The sequence below is a fragment of the Ptychodera flava genome, chromosome 16, assembly GCF_041260155.1.
Source record: "Ptychodera flava strain L36383 chromosome 16, AS_Pfla_20210202, whole genome shotgun sequence".
NCBI classification, from domain to species: Eukaryota; Metazoa; Hemichordata; class Enteropneusta; family Ptychoderidae; genus Ptychodera; species Ptychodera flava.
Genome location: NC_091943.1, coordinates 31,805,713 through 31,822,562, shown reverse-complemented (window position 1 = coordinate 31,822,562; position 16,850 = coordinate 31,805,713). Strand labels below are relative to the sequence as shown.

General features: G+C 40.0%; 1 protein-coding gene across 1 annotated transcript in view; it reads right to left on the bottom strand.

Moving 5' to 3' along the window:
- Positions 1-16,850, bottom strand: part of LOC139114599 (calcium-binding mitochondrial carrier protein SCaMC-2-like) — a 46,522-nt gene that overhangs the window by 12,858 nt on the left and 16,814 nt on the right. The window contains 3 exon segments of the mRNA XM_070676411.1: positions 893-1,051; positions 5,044-5,155; positions 9,999-10,213. Coding sequence (XP_070532512.1) covers positions 893-1,051; positions 5,044-5,155; positions 9,999-10,213 — 486 coding nt within the window.

Below are 16,850 nucleotides of genomic sequence, written 5' to 3'. Positions count from 1 at the left end.
GCATTGACAGACAAAGAAACAATGAAAGAAGAACAAAACAAAGTGACATGTTTAGGCAAATGTCACTTCCTGTCCTGTCATTGTGAAAGATTCGGAAGTGAAATGTGCTCTGACAGTCAGCTGTGAGCTAAAAATGATTTCATACAAGCACTTTTATCTTCTCATGGACAGACAGTTCATGGTAGGACAAAGATGAAATACAAAAGTTGTATTCTGTCAATTCACCCATATTTGATTCAGTCCCTCAGTGCTACTAGATGATGACTGCGGCATGGTTTGTTCACAGGAGCAGCTCTGTGTAATGTCTGATGAATCAGCATAACTGATAGTAAGCGCAGTCCGTGTTAATGGGAAAATGAGATAGAAATGTGATAACTTTAACCTGGGGTCTAAGATTGACTTAGTGACCACAAAAATATATTGAGCTGTCAGATCACATACTACAACAGGTTGGGAATGTGGGCCTCTGAGTAGAATAGAGATAGTATGTAATGGTATGTCATGGCATCCCATTTTGGACAAATTGAACAGTCAACCATCATGCCTATAGAACTCTGCACAGATCTAGTGATGAAGCAAGAACCAAGATGACTTGCCATTTCAGACAGCCAAATCCAAATCAAACTGTGGCATTTCCCTGAAAAGCACTTCGACAAGAAAGAGAAAATTTCTCATCAAATTCCCTAAACTCTGCAGGCACTGGAGAACAGAAACCATGGGCACTTCATCCTCAACATTGGGGATATCAAACAAAAACAGAGAAATATTCACCAGTTCAAGTCACATTTACACTATAAAAGATTCCACAGATAAAATAATTTCACATCTTAGCTGCACATGTGATTAAATGCCAGCCATAACTCAATAACATGAAAACTGAGTAGTTTCTCACCTGCAGAAGAACTTTAAGTCTATCTAACGGAGCGGTACACGTCCTAGACACAGCACCCGCAGCACCTCCAGCAACGAGTTGCCTCCACCACATTCCTGATGTGTACTCCTGTTCCGTGAAGTCATCCGGTACAATCACATCTTCTCCTATGTCTAAATACTGTTCAGTATTAAAACAATGATTGGATATATTAGAACAAAGCACATGACATCTGATTTTCACATTTCTCTGTCAGGGCAAATTCTAATATAGCTACATTTAACATATATATTATTTTCAAAACACATTATTTGAATTTCGGGTAGGAAAATGCCATCATGACATGGAAATTGACTAATAAGAAGGTGAAATGACAAGTGTTTAACTGTTTTGACATTTTACGATCCCTGGTCTCCTGGCATAACAATTGCCGATGCCTGATTGAATTTAAGGTAGTATGGGCCTCAAAAGTGAAAGACTTAAACTTTTTACTTCAACTCTCCTCAAGGAATAGTTCAACCATTCTCTTTCAAAATCACAAGTAAAAACTGGGGGTCACCATGCAAATTGTGGTACCAGAGGAACAAATTACTGAAGATTTACCAAATATCTGAAATTCAAAATGGCCACCATCCCTGTGTTAACTCTATGAGAAAAAATAAAATTTTCGATTTTTGCAAAACTAAGATGGTGAAAAGTTTTCTTAAACAAAGAGCTTTAAAATGAACCCCTACAAGCGGTAGATCAGGAAAGAATTGTACAAGATTGAGAGTCGGAATATCTGTCCCCGAGGCACATTCTACCTTAACCTGTTCACCCCCAATTCCTTGTAAACAGGTCCACACTCGCCAATGATAACAATGGGTTTGGGCCAAACCATCGTGGTGAAAAGGTTTAAACTACACCTAAGCATGCCAACAATGACAGATAATGCTGAAACACTTTACACGAGAAAATAAAAACAAAATATGGACCGGGAAGCATCAGTATATGAACAGGAAACAGCACAAAACAACTGAACAATACGAAGTATGTTTTCTGAGGCATTCCAAAATAATCTTCCTCAGAGGAAACCCTGTAACAGAGAACACAGTATTAACAATGCTTACTTCTTCTTCAGATTCTGCAGGTAAAAACATATTTCCATTAGTATCGGAACAGTTGTCCTGACAGAGCTTGTCTTTACCGTGGGAGTAATCCTGGGAAAACCTGGGTGAGTGTTTGATCATAGCATCTACATTGTGGGCTGGAGAGATAGAGCTGATGGTGAAATGGCTCTTGACTGTGGGCAGTCCGGTCTACAGCAAACCACAATGTAGAATGCCACAGACTGACATGTCACCCACGTTTTTATTAAATCAAGAAAGCAATTCAAAGAAAAGAAAAGAAATGCACAATATTCTTTTGTTAAATCAAAATAGAATATTCTTTTGTTAAATCAATGATATAGTGTTCATGTATTACCGACACCTCCGATCATAATTTGCATATTGTTATGTTAGATTATATCAGAGGGAATATTCACAGCAATCTATGCGGTGAAGACTTTTTTAAAAAAAGTCAAAACTGTTCAACTTCAAGGTTATTATTAGTTGTACAGATAATGAACTCTCAACTACACTATCTACACATCACTCCTGATTCACGATTTTGAGACCAAGAAGTTTTGGTGGATTCTCAAAATTTTTTAAAATAAAACATGAAGTCTCATGAGGATTAAAAGTTCATTTGGAAAGACTTGAAATTGAATGTTTCGACGCACTGATTTGATACACACATTACATCAGTATGTGTCATGATATGGATATGTGGATATGTCTGAGTTATGGTTTCATGGTTTATGGCGGACATCGGGAAAGATGCTTTTCATTTTATCTGTTGATTCAGAGAAAACATATTATAAGGGAATTGAATTAGCTGGAATGTAGTGATTGGTTGTGTCTTGTCACTTGCTATTCTACTACAGCTGTCACATTTCTAATGACATACTGCCACTTCTGTAAAAGAATGTGTTGAATTCACTGGTTTCCCATCAGCCAATGGGGTTGTATTTTAACACAGCCAAACAAGAGGAATTCAAAGCTGCTTTCTGATTGGACAATGGTCCTGGTAACAGCATGAGATCTGAACACTGTCTTCCCTGGCAGTATGTCAAGATGTTAACGGGTACAACAACAGCAACTAAATGATGACAGCAAAGACAGCAGACTGGGCCAATCTCTACATCTGATTTTGATAAGATCACCTTGATATCAATTCTATCTGACACAATTCCTTGCAAGTAATGTCAAAACAATTCAAAGACTGCATAAAAGTGGTATAGGTTGAATCATGTTCTAATACTATATGACCTTTCTGGGGGAGTTTATTGACCCAATGACCTTTCGAAAAATGGACAAGTTCTGCCACAGTACTGCAGATTCTCAAGTTTTCATCATGATTTGGACAGACAGACAGACAGATACACACACACACATACACACGCACACACACACACACACACACACACACACATACACACGTGATCACAAACACAATGTCATTTGTTTCTACACCTTAACATCGTGAAAATACCAACACAAATATTTGAATACTGCTTTGCCTCTTAGCTCCGCCAATCAACAAATTTCCCAATATTGCCAAAACAACTTTTGCTGCTTTCTTGAATCTTTCCATAGCAAAGGTAGATATCAACTTTGAAAATGTTTTATTTTCAAATTTACATTTGGAATATAAATGAAAAGTAACAATTTTGGCATGACAGTAAATTACTTAAGAACTGGATTATCTTATTCTCATCTGATAATGGAGCCAAAGCTTGGAGCTGAAAGTCTTGATTTAACCCTTGTTTCAACCTTTGACATATCCCACCTCTCACTGTTTCTAAAAGGCATCCTTACACCCCTCTTGCAACAGAACATTTACTAACTGTTTAAGGTAGTATGCCCTCAAAATTGAAAGACTTCCAAACTTTTGCTCAAACTTTCACCGGGGAAACTATAAATCATTCCCTTTCGAAATCAAAAATCAAAACGAGGAGTAACAGAGCAAAATTTGGTAGCAGTAAAAACAAATTACCCAACACTTTCTGACATTTATAATACAAAATGGTATCCATGTGGTAGCTCTAAATTAATTAAATTAATTCCAGGTAATGAGGGAGTGAACAAGTCTGCTGGCCTCTGGGAACACTAATATTTTTGTTCAGACTGGTGATTTGCAAATTTACTATGTCCTGAGGCCTGGAAAATACTTGCTATACAAGTGTACTATGATACAGAATCAATGCACATCCATCAGACTAGACTGGATTGCAGATCATTCCATTTACTTTGATGTTGGTCCTTGGGAAAGAGAATAGGTTTGCAAATGCAAGAATGATGAGTGGGTGGGTTGTTTTTTGTATTGGAATAATCTGACTCAATGAGTAGTCATGACATGTAACAGAAAAGCTTTTAATATCAAAAGGAATTATGATATTTAAATTTTACATGCTGTTTGGGGAATTGGTATCAGCTCATACAACTCAGCTATTCAAACAAAATGTCCAACTTTCGACACTTTCATCTCATTTTCCTATGCACTGGAAGAAAATATGGAAAACTTTGCCAATACTATGTTATGGCATTATGGCCTAGAGATTTTGCCACTTCATAGACATGTAATGCAGGAATATATACGACACCTGCCAATACAATTGAAGTACACTTTGTAGATTTGTAATTTGTAAATTACATTCAGAAGTAAGAGGCCTAAAGCATTGACTGTGACATCTTTGAATGGCATTTGCAAAAGAGAGATTCTGTGATGACAAAACAGGTACTGTGACATGTACGGTATAATACTATACCTAATGTGCTATAAAGTTATGTAATTGGAATTGTTAGCAACAAGTGACATGTTTCCTGTCAATAATTTCAATACTTTGACAATGCACTGCTACCTAATAAGCTGCTAATGGAATTTAAATTTCATGGTTATCTTCATATTTATGTATGAAAAGTAACTGTAAAAGTCCAGTAAATCTTTTGATTGACAGACTGAAAATTTCATCTGTTTGTCCATAAGCTCTGAAACGCAAAGCATACATACCCCTGTAGGTTGAACACGCCTGACATACTGCATAGCTTTCACTCTCAACAATGTCATCCCAAAAACTTTGAAAAACTCACCGTCGCGTGCCTCCAGTATGTGTAGATACCTTCAAGATCTGTGTCTGGGTGTAAAAGTAAATACTCTCTCCATTCGTTCCATTCAACTGCAAGAGATCCATCTTTGTCCATACTGTGAAAATAAAGTGATGATGTGGAGACAAAAAGATGTGAAAACATCAATCAATTGATAATATTATCCTATTCAATATATTGACATATGAAATTTGTTTTCAAGTTTTAAATTGCCATTTTATTTGTCCTAACAAGCAAAAAAGGAAGAAATTACAATGATAAAATACAATTATGAATACAAGCTGTGATTTTCTATAGTTTTTTTGTTAATAATTTGTGACAAATAGTAGTATTGTTTGTTCTTCACTTTGGTGCTGATGTAAGATAAATTATCCTATATATAAACAAAGTGCTTTCAAACAAGCTGTTCCTTTAAATACATATTTAAAGATTTGGATCAATAAAGTTAATGCAAAGTAAATGCACTCACCCACCGACAACAATACATGTCACATACACAAAGCTTGTCAAATCAAATGCTAAGCCTGTATAATAACTTATACGCATTGAACTTAGCAAATATATTTAAACAATCATTTACATTGAACTTACTATCTCTCTACGTGTCATCAAATCATGGACACTCATATTATTAAATCACAGTGCTACTGAACTTAGACCCTCGTTTTTCTCGATGGTCTATGTGCTGAATGATGTTTTAGAAATTCACCTCTAGATGGCGCTCTACTGATACAATATTCACTGCAGACCTGTCACCAGGAACCTGGTGTATGACCACGAGCACAAGCTATTACTCGAAGCAAATTCTTTTCTGCAGTGTACTCTCAGTTGAAATTACTGTTATATCTTTAAATTTTACAAGATGTCCTAGACAAATGAATTGCTGAACTAGTGTATCCAATGTATGGATGTCTGTAATTGCATTTGTACACTATAATTTATATATATTGAAATCATAGCATTTTACTCAAGCTGTATTCAACAATTTCACCGATTTTAAAATTTCTGGTTCAAGCTGTTGAAGGTCTATATTGGCTGTAGACTTGAGAAATATGATGAAACATCCATCAAATAGAAGACACATACCTTTGAACAAATGAATATACAAAAACAAAGAAATCAAACACAATTACAATAACTTCGACAACTACAAATATCTGCAATATTTTCGACAATACATTTCTCCGTATTGTAGTACAGGTTGAACTCATATAACTGTATCTTTCTTTCCTATTTTTTTTTTTTTTTTTTTTTACCATTTGCATAGTTTAGTATACTGGTTATAATGTGTCAACCGAGTGATGAGAATGAGTCTATTGTAAACTGCCAAAGAAAATAATTATTGACTTGTCAGTGCTAAGGGGCTGTGGGTAATTGACATGTAAATGGCAAACAAAACTCTCTGCATACAGGTGAGGGTTTAGCCAGGATACTTTATCATGCAAAAATTTACATTAAGGTAGAATGGGCCTCGGGGACAGATATTCAACTTTTACAATTATTTTCTGATATACCACTTGTGGGGGGTTCATTTTAAAGCTCTTGGTGTAAGAAAAATTTTCACCGTTTTAGTTTTTCAAAAATTGAAAATTTTATTTTTCCCCCACAAAGTTAACACAGAGATGGTGGCCATTTGAATTTCAAATATAGGGAAATCTTAGGTAATTTGTCTCTCTAGTACCAAATTTTGCACGGTGACCCCCTGATTTATATTTTGATTTGGTAAGAGAATGGTTGAAAGCTTCAATGAGGAAAGTTTGAGCAAATGTTTAAGTCTTTCACTTTCGAGGCACATGTTACCTTAACTTTAAAAGTATATACCACAGAAATACCATGGAAACCATGTCTATACAAGACACTCACTGCTTGTTCTGAGTTTGTTTTCAAAAGTTTGGTTTTCAAAAATGCGTTAGTTGTTTAAAATTAAAATTTTGTCATCAGATTTATTCCACTTCCAAGCTTTCATTTTGGGAAGGGGAGTCAAGGGTTTGAGGTCAAACACAAGGAGTTTCCTTTGCTATATGAGTGTTTATACTGTAATCATCCAAGTCCCTATAGACTTTGTAAAGGTACATCTATATCTCACAGAATTGTGGCACAGATAATAAAATACCGTCAATGACGCTGTACCTTCTCTAATGTGTGGCCAGGTCAGGTAATTGGTTGTTGGCATGGAGTTGTTGGTAAATAGTTGATGATGTAGGGGCATGAGGTGGGATATGGACCCAAAGAACCCAAAAGATGATTAAATACATCAATCAATTCTAAGCTACAGTATAAACTGCCTAAAGATGGTTCAATGTGGGAAAAAGTTAAATAATTCAGAAACAAGAATTCACAGTCCAAAATAGTAATGACGCACTTCCTTACTGACCTGAGTGCATGTGAAATACACAACCTGGCATCTGTAAATTAAATGTATACCAAGTGATCATTTTAAGTCACTTTTAACTGTTTTTAATGGATTTTCCAAAGAGTCCTGTGAAAATGATGAAAAACGCTTATCTGGTCTTGTGTTTGTATAACCTCATGGCTGATAATTGTCATAGTATTGAAAAAAAATTGAAAGTGAAGAAATTACTGTTTTTAATAGGCATATTTTCCTTGAAATACATGACCGTGTAAAGAATATATGCTAAAAGTGTTTAAGAGTAAATTTCTTTTTAAACATAATTTAACCTGTGACCAAAGGATTTTTATTTTTTGAGTTTACAAATTCAAACATTGCAATTTGTTCAATCAACTTGTGCAGTGCAAAATTTATAAAATGACTGAAAAACAAAAAAAAATTGGCAGAATTACAGTCTTTGTGATGTAAATTATGGGTTGACATCACGATAACTGTTAATCTGTTTGAAGTACTAATATACTATAATTTAAAAAAGAAAAGTTCATGCAGAAACGGAAAAATATATTGTCAGCAATGTAGTGTTAATTTTGACTTTACATCAAAATATGCCTTTGCTGGATACCAATATATAGGGCGAAATATTAAAAACAGCCATGTTCAGCAAAATCCACACAACAGCATAGATCCTTTTCTAATTTGATTTGATTTGCTCATGTTATCCTTGTATGACAGTCAGTACAATATGGAACTTGAACACAACACAGTGAATAAGTATGCTGTAAATGAAATGGTGTGGCTGCATCCACATGCAGCAATAGGAGTGCCTTTGTCTCTCACCCCTCATTTCCAACCTGTCCCATCGCTGAAAAATAGTTTGGTCTTATATTTATGATGTTAATAATTTCTGTATTTGTTAAAATGTGCGCATCTCAAAAACTTTTGATCATAAACATTTTCATTGTTTTTTATAGCTGACCAGTCAGTTAACCTGTTTATATTGAATATTTGCGCATTTTTCCGCAGTATTTGACATTTTCTGAATACCTTCTTATTCAGTTTGTCATTTTCTAAAAGTTTAAATGCTCCATTGTGTGGTCAAGCTTTCCACAAGCATCAAATGTGGTACTTCATATAGGAGGGTCTGCCTCTAGAGGGCGGGCATCATGAACAGTGTTTGTTGGTTAATTCCTCCACGTAAACTTCTGATTGTACTGTAAACATTGAACATGGCTGACGTCCGATTTTCCTGTCTAAAACTTTCACTCATTTTCGTTCATATGACTCTGAAACTCCAGGAAACGATTGGGAAGAAAGGGTTATCTTGAAATATTGAGGTACTCGCCGATATTTTGCAAAATTAAATGAGAAAAAATGCAAGGAAAATGCCGACAGGCTTACACAATGACAGTTTTCAGACTCGGAGGCATATGATCATCTCTGCAGATAATGCAACAGGCCCAGATCACGTGAGGCCATGAGGGGATATCCACGCAACTCAGTACCAAACACTAGCGCTCACAGAGTGAGCAAACACAAAGTGAGTACCCCTAACGTAAGCTCAGTAGTCTGTAATAGATTGTAGTCAACTAAGAAACCTTGGAGAAAGGCTTAATGACACTGTGGCTATGCCGCTAAGTCCCTTTTGATTTTTGTCATAGCTCAAAATCGTTCTCCCACACCTCAACCTGAGCCATGAACACCCCCACCAGTTTATGATATGACCCATCACAATGGCATGACGTCAACGGATCTTGACAGACGGAAGTCTTGACAGACGGAAGTACTTGACAGCAGCTAGCATACTGGTTTTCAACTCTAATACCTTCTCTGTCTATAAATAGACACGAGAAGGTAATAATAACTAACAAAGAATGTGTAATTCACCATGAGATAAAAAAGTTGCGCAAAAATCTTCAAAGTTCTGAAAACCAAGATTATTTTCAGAAAATACCTTGTGCATGATGACTAGAGATGTACATAAAAGAACCAAAGTGTCTGCTATAATGCTTCAACTCACACACAGCTATGGAATGGTACAGCAATAATTATATACATTAAATGATTTGGAGGAACAAGGAAATTCAATGACACCTTTGTGCAAAATATCTCAGAATAATCAAATTTTTGTTATCATTGTCAGACACATCTTTCCCAAACGTGGTATAGGAACTGTGACCCTGGACAATTTTTGACATTTTTGAGTCACACGTCAAAACAGTTCCTTTTATATCCACTCCCTACAGCACATGGAAATACCCAGTAACTTTTCATCACAGTCTATAGAGCATAGTTAAGTTTCTGTGCCCATTTTAAAGTTACAGTCAAGAATAGCATCACAAATGCGCCATATTGGCAAGCAGAAAACTGCAGCTGTTTCAACATACTACCAGAAATACAGGAAAAAGTGTAGTTGACACTCGTAACAAAAATACTGCACAACAGTCAAAAGCTGATAGCAGCATCTCTGAACCCTAAACATTTCTGACTCTCATAGGTAATTCAATAAAAACTTGCGTATAAAATAATTATCATACATGCGTATTATTTGCACACAATGCAAGTTGTGGATAATTCACCGCACTGTTCTTACCTTTTGATAATTCTATCAACCTGTGCCTCAGTGATATTTACACCTAAATTCTTCAATGCTTGATAAACTTCATCCTTTTCAACAAGTCCATCCTCATTATGATCTAAATGTGTAAACTGCAATTTTAATTTTTTTTCGTGTTCTATAAGATATTGTGCAAACTCTGCAAAGTCCATATGTCCATCTTTGTTTATATCTCCATGCTTCAGTATTTTCTGAAATAAGAAGGAAAAGTAAATCGTTTAGTGCAACATCACTTCTTCAGCAGGAAGGTACAAACAGAATTACATGTATCAGAGGGGTGAGGGAGAGCATTTTGTATTTGCTAGTGTTATTAAAATACTGGTAATGGCTGCAGCACTGATGGCAATTGTAGGTTTCTTCCTAACACAACAATATGCCTATGACATTTTGTTTGTGCCAATCAAAATTCAGACAAATTTAGTCTTTGTGCACTTGTCTTATTACCACTGCTTGTCGTTCTATCCTTTCCAACATAATTTTTATACTTTCCTTCAGAATATTGGTGGTCATAAAGTAGCATTTTCACAAAATTAGTAGGATTGACTTCCAAAAATCTTGTCAAAATTTTCACATACATGTAGATATTTATTTTTGCATATTAAACCATATCCTGCTTGGCCTTAGCCTATGACTTGCCATTGCAAAGTCAGTAGAAAGTGGTATCAAGCCAAAACCTACACATATATTATTTTGACCAACTGGACATGGCATGTTATAGCAGGTTTAGTCAGTTTACAATATCTACATGTATGTGTCCATAGGCCTTCAAATATTTAAGTCTTGGTTAACATATGAGATATGTTATGCCTCACTGGTTTCACAACTTGACATGATGATGACAGGGTAAAGCAGGGTAAGGGTCAATGATGGAACTCTGATGCCCAACAAATCAGCCCTATTGAGACTGATTCAGCAGTAATGCAGACATGCTTTGTAATGTTGTCAATCCTTTACCAATACGTTTTACAGTTTACATCATGACAATATAAGAGACTATGAAATTTGTCCAATTCATTGGAAGTTTGTGATTTTCGGGACCAGTTTACTCTACCGTTGACAGTTATTATCATAAAGCTGCCATTATTGTGGTATAGCCATATTTGCCTACAACCCTACATGACTACATGATTCATAAGTACCAATGCCTCTCATTTCTACATGTCTACATGTACATTACAACAAGGAAGGGAACCACATATAGGCAGAATATCTGTTATTATAATGTATTGCTGTACCGGTAGGGATAATTTTTTGACAGCAGGGAAACATATATTACTAGTGGAGAGATGTCCATCTGTGGAACAGACTTTTGAGGTACAAAAAAGTACAGTTGATAATTTATCACAATCAGTGGTCCTTAATGACTCTGTAGGGTCAGTCTTTGTATAAAGTACACTGCTATACATATTGTAATGTATAATGCAACCCTTAATTGGATCTGTACATTTAGACAAGCAGTGTGAATGAGAATAAAAAGCCTCGTTGAATGACTTGCACAAAACTCTACAAGGCTACTCTGACTATGCCATACAGTAAAAGCCAGTAAAAACAAAAGATTTCCATTCAATTACCAACACTTGTCTTCATTCATAAAATTTGCTGGTACTGGAATAGTGTGACCAGACACTGCATTTGGCTTCAGAGTTCATTGTGTAACTCTTCTACCGGTACATTACACAAGGTTAAAGGTCATCTTTGTCTGAAGTCTACAGCAGTGTCATGAGATCTCAATTAGATACCACACACCATTTTTAATATTTCAACAGCTTCAAATTTGAGATTACGTTTTTGAATCACATTTTCCTTTCCCTTTTTATTCAATGCATTTAACCCTTTTCCTGCCAAGTCGGTGAAAATCCGCTTGAAATTCGATGTAGCTAGAATCTGAGCAGCCACGGCCGTTATCCTCCCAAGGCGGTGGAAATCGGGCTACTTTTTGGTACCCCCTTTCCTGCCTAGTCGACGGAACTACGTGTAGCAAACCCTTGCTCGTGCTAGGGGTCGTTCGAGGACAGGTTTTGGGCGAGGAACGGCGTTTGCTCTCGACATGGGTTCACAGAGAGTCCAACGACAGGGAAAGGTGCGGAAGCTACCCAGCCAGTCCCCCACCCCGTTGGGGGACTGGTTTTTTTGGGGGGGACGAGTAGCGTACTTGGCAGGTTAGCACGGTGACGTATTCTAGCGGAGTTTGGGTTAACTTGGCTCTGAGGCACTACATAGATTGCGGCCGAAATTGACCGTCTCGGCAACGTTAATCTGTAAGGCAACCGCCTAAGACCGCCTCAGCTGGCGGTGCAATTTTTTGCCAATGGTGCGAGACGAAAATCACGGACTTAGTCCTGATTGACGGGAAGTGCGGACGGATTTGACGGACTCGGCTTGATTAGTCCCTGACATGGAACTGATCCGAACGGACTTGAGCGACATTTGTGAAGGGTAACCACCGCTTTTAACCGACTTGTTACCTTCTCAAAAAGACTACCCACTCAGATGTCGGACGTTGTCGGCTGCACTTGGCTCTAGACGTTCAAGCCGTGCAACGAAACACACCGCCTCAGCCTTGCCATTCACGAACATGGCCTCAAAATTTGATACCATTGTTCACCGACTTGGCGGCTGCGGTTAGGTACGTGAACCGTTGTTCACCGAATTGTTACGCCTATGTTGTCCCTGTGAAGTTCGGCTAACGGCAGAGTCTAACGGGAGTTGGCAGACCTGTGTTTGGTTTATACCGTAGTATGACCGACTCAGGTAGAGGTACCTGTCGGTATATTCCGAGTTTTACGCACTCGGGCGTCAATGACGGGTCGTCATCACCGCTGATGACGTAGACATGCTGGCCACGTTATTTGAAGGAGCCATGTTTGCCCAACGGACGAGGCCGAGACAGCTGTTGACAATTTTGGCATCCTTCATCTTTGACCGCTCATCTTTGACCGCCTTAGTTGGGTAAGCCGCTCGGCAGGCGACGGTTATGACCTAAACAAGCCGCTGAAGCACTGTTCGTTGCCGTACGAGAACGAGACGGCCAGTCCATTACTGCTTAATGGGCGATCTGTCGAGTTGGCTTGTCACCGACTTGGATAACAATACGCCCTGCGCAGGCGTACTTAGATGGGACATGAGGTTAAAGATACGGGTTTCCCACCCGTACTAAACATGGGCTTGGGCCAACGTCCTTGGGTGGCAGGTGTGCATGCTACGTACCCAGCTGGACGGAATGTCAAGTTGAGATGCTAATGACATTGACTATGTTATGCTAAGTGCTCGAGGGATTTGCATTGCAAATGAGTATTATTAGCATATCAAATGGTGCGGACAGGCAATTTACATAACGGGTAGGAATGTCAGCGCCGGTTGGTGGACTGATTGCCTTAGGTCCATTATAATAACAGGTGGCTGCATATATAAACACCCCTGCGTCCAATCATGTCCAGGGCTTTGTTTCCCTGTGGCTTTAAAAGGGTGGGACCTGCTAGTCTGTCGACACTGTTCCAGACATGAGCTTGACGGACCGCAAAAGTTTTCTGAAGGCGAGCAGACGACTGAAGCTCAAAGATGCAGAGTCTCCGGGCGGTAGTGGTAGCGATCGTTGTGATGTCCCTAGTAAACGTTCTAAGACGTCGGCAAGAAACGCTCCCGTAAGGCGAAGCTATCTCCGGCTGAAAAACCCAGTGGTAAGCGTAAACGTAAGACTGATCGTTCTGCCGATGAGGATGATGATGGGTCACCGGTTGCCAGTGGTTCTCACCCGGCTGCTCCGGGAGAGACTACTTCACCTGCAGAGACTACATCTGCTCTTGTGGGAGATACTTCACCTGCACAGACTACGTCTGCTGCTGCTAGTGAGACAGTTAGTAACGAGACGGCTGATGCCATTGGTTCTCCCCTGGCTGCTCCGGGAGAGACACCACCTGTTGCGTGCACCATGAGCCCTCATCCTGCGTCAGGAGAGGTTCCTGTGCCCAGTGCGAAAGAGCTTGAGTCCTCGTCATCAGCAGAGGCTGCCCAGCCCGCTCCTGCCATAGTTTCGTGTGCTGCGATGTCCCCGCCGAAAAAGATAGTGCGGAGGGTTCGTTATCAGGATAGCCCACCTGATTTTGAGCCAGATATGATCCTTGATGCCGCTACGGGCGAGTTCAGGCCCAGACGACGGTGATATCACCGCTGAGTCCGACTCGGAGGTTGACGAGGATGCGGCAGAGGACGATGACTTTTATGACAGGCAGTATGTAGGTGAGGCAAGCTCTGACAACGATGATGACGTTGCTGCTGTGTTGGCGGAGGACGACACCCCTCCTGTCTGGCGTATGTCGGAAACTACCGATGCTAATATATATGAGGAGACCGATTTTGACCATGAGAGAGGACCGACTTTCACCTTGCCCAGCCACTCACGTGAGATCGATTACTTTTTTAAGTTTATTCCAGCTACACTGATCAGATTGGCAAAGGACGAGACTAATAAATACGCCAAATTCCACCAGCGATATATCGCTAGGAAGATAGATAAATACTGGCGTAACGCTGACTACCGAGAGGTGCAGGCATTCATTGGCGTCTTAGTCTGTATGGGTATCGACCGTAAATCATCAGTGGAGGATTATTGGTCTAGCGATCCATTTCTGAGAAACCAGGGTATTTCTACTGTGATTACCCGCAGTCGCTTTCAGCAGCTTATGCAATACTTTCATCTGGCAGACCCAGAGAACGATCCACGTCGTGACCCTGGTGAGGCACGCCGCCGACGTCGGTGTCAGGAGGATCCCCTTTATAAAATCAATCCATGGATGGAGCCCATAGTTGACAGGTGCGTGAATAATTATAAGATGGGTAGAGAGATCTCCATCGACGAGGGCATGGTGCGATTTAAGGGCCGTTCTAAATTTAAGCAGAGATTACCGCATAAGCCTGATCGAGACGGTTTCAAGATATGGCAGCTGTGCGACTCCACCACTGCATACATCGCTAACTTTGCACCGTACCTAGGTGTGAAATTTCGGGATCGGACTGATGGGAGACGGCAGGAGCGAGGTGTGGTGAAAAGAATTACGATGGAGCTGGTCCAGCCATTTTGTGGATATAATCACAGCCTATTTTGTGATAGCCTGTTTAGCACGGTCGTTACTGCTAGAGAGCTGATGGAGACCGGGATCTTCATGGTCGGGAGTTTTAACCGCCGTAATCGTCGCACCATGCCCCCTCAATTAATTCCGCCGGGTAAGAGGAAGCGCCTTCCTCTGTCTGTTGGGGATATGAAAGCCACGACCAGAACGGACTCTCGTCTTAACATCACTGCTTATCAGGATAGTAACGCTCAGGTGCTGATCTTGAATACGGTCTATCCACCCTTGGAGTGCGTGCCAGTGGGGGAGGGAGATGAGCAGCGACAAGTGCCTCTGTCGCTGTATATTATCGCCGGTACATGGGAGGTGTCGACCGAGCCAACCAGAAGCGCAAGTACTTTCACACTGGGCGCAAGAATCACAGATGGTGGACATATCTGGCATGTTACCTGATTGATGTTGCCCTGGTAAATGCATATATATGCTTAAAGCATGTACACCCTGATAGTAAGCTGACCCATAAGATGTTTCATCTGCGTGTCGGGAAACAACTCATTGGCGGTTATTGTGGGCGATCGCAGCCCAGTGTGAGAGAGGTCGAGGCCACCATTTCTCTTGCCTCGTACATAAATCCACAAAATCAGCCGATGCACATTGTCAGCCGTTTGGAGGGGCGGCAGAAATGCTGTAAAGTGTGCAGCAGAGAGGGTAAGACCACTGCGAGCGGACGACTGTCTGAGACGTCCAAAGGATGTAGTCTGTGCGGGGTTCATCTTCACGAGGGCGAGTGTTTTGCGGCTTTTCATCATCGCATGATGCTACGAGGTAAGGAGCGTTGGCGTGCAGACCTCTACTCACACAGCCCCGACGACACCCATCAGCAAGAGAACCCGACGTAAATAACGGACAGGGGACAGCTTCGCCTAACAGTGGCTTGACTGTATTCTTAACACGGACCATGATCACATTTTGAGCACGGTTGTGCCGTTTGTTTGTGCTTTACGATCCCGCTGATTGTAAATTGAAACACGGATTATTTTGTACAATCCCCCCGATTGTAATCTTTGTAACACGGACCATGCACTCGGACGTCGAGACAGACTCTGAGATTTATTATTCGGCATAATGTAAATTATTCCCGAATAAAATACTAGCTATGGATCGCATATTTTCGTTTGTTTTGTTTAGACGGATATTTTGTACAATTCCCCCTATTATAATTTTTGTAACACGGATCTGCCACCCCGATTGTAATTTTTGAAACACGGACCATGCACTCGGACGTCGAGACAGACTCCGAGATTTATGTTCGGCATTATGTAAATTATTCCTGAATAAAATACTATCTATGATCGCATATTTTCGTTTGTTTTGTTTTTACCCCCACTTTCGTTTTTGGCAGATCCGTAAGGACGCTATAGTAATGAATGAACGTGCCTTGTATCACGTGGGAGGGGCACAGCCCAACGGAGGCTGTGCTCGTGCGACGTAGACGTTGTACCAACCATCTGTCGTTTGGGTTAGTGCATAGAGCAGTTGCACTGTCCAGAGCTAAGGTGGTACAAAACTGCACCTTAGTAACAACTGCACAACTAACCTGTTAGGAAACGGTAACACTAACGAGCTAAGTGTGCACTGAACTGGCCAAACTACGTACACGCCTTCCTTCAATGGCGAAGCTATGTCGTTGACACTACGTCAAAGCAGACTGCACTGTGCGACTCTTCCAAGTCGTTCAAAGTACGTGGCCAAGTGACACAAC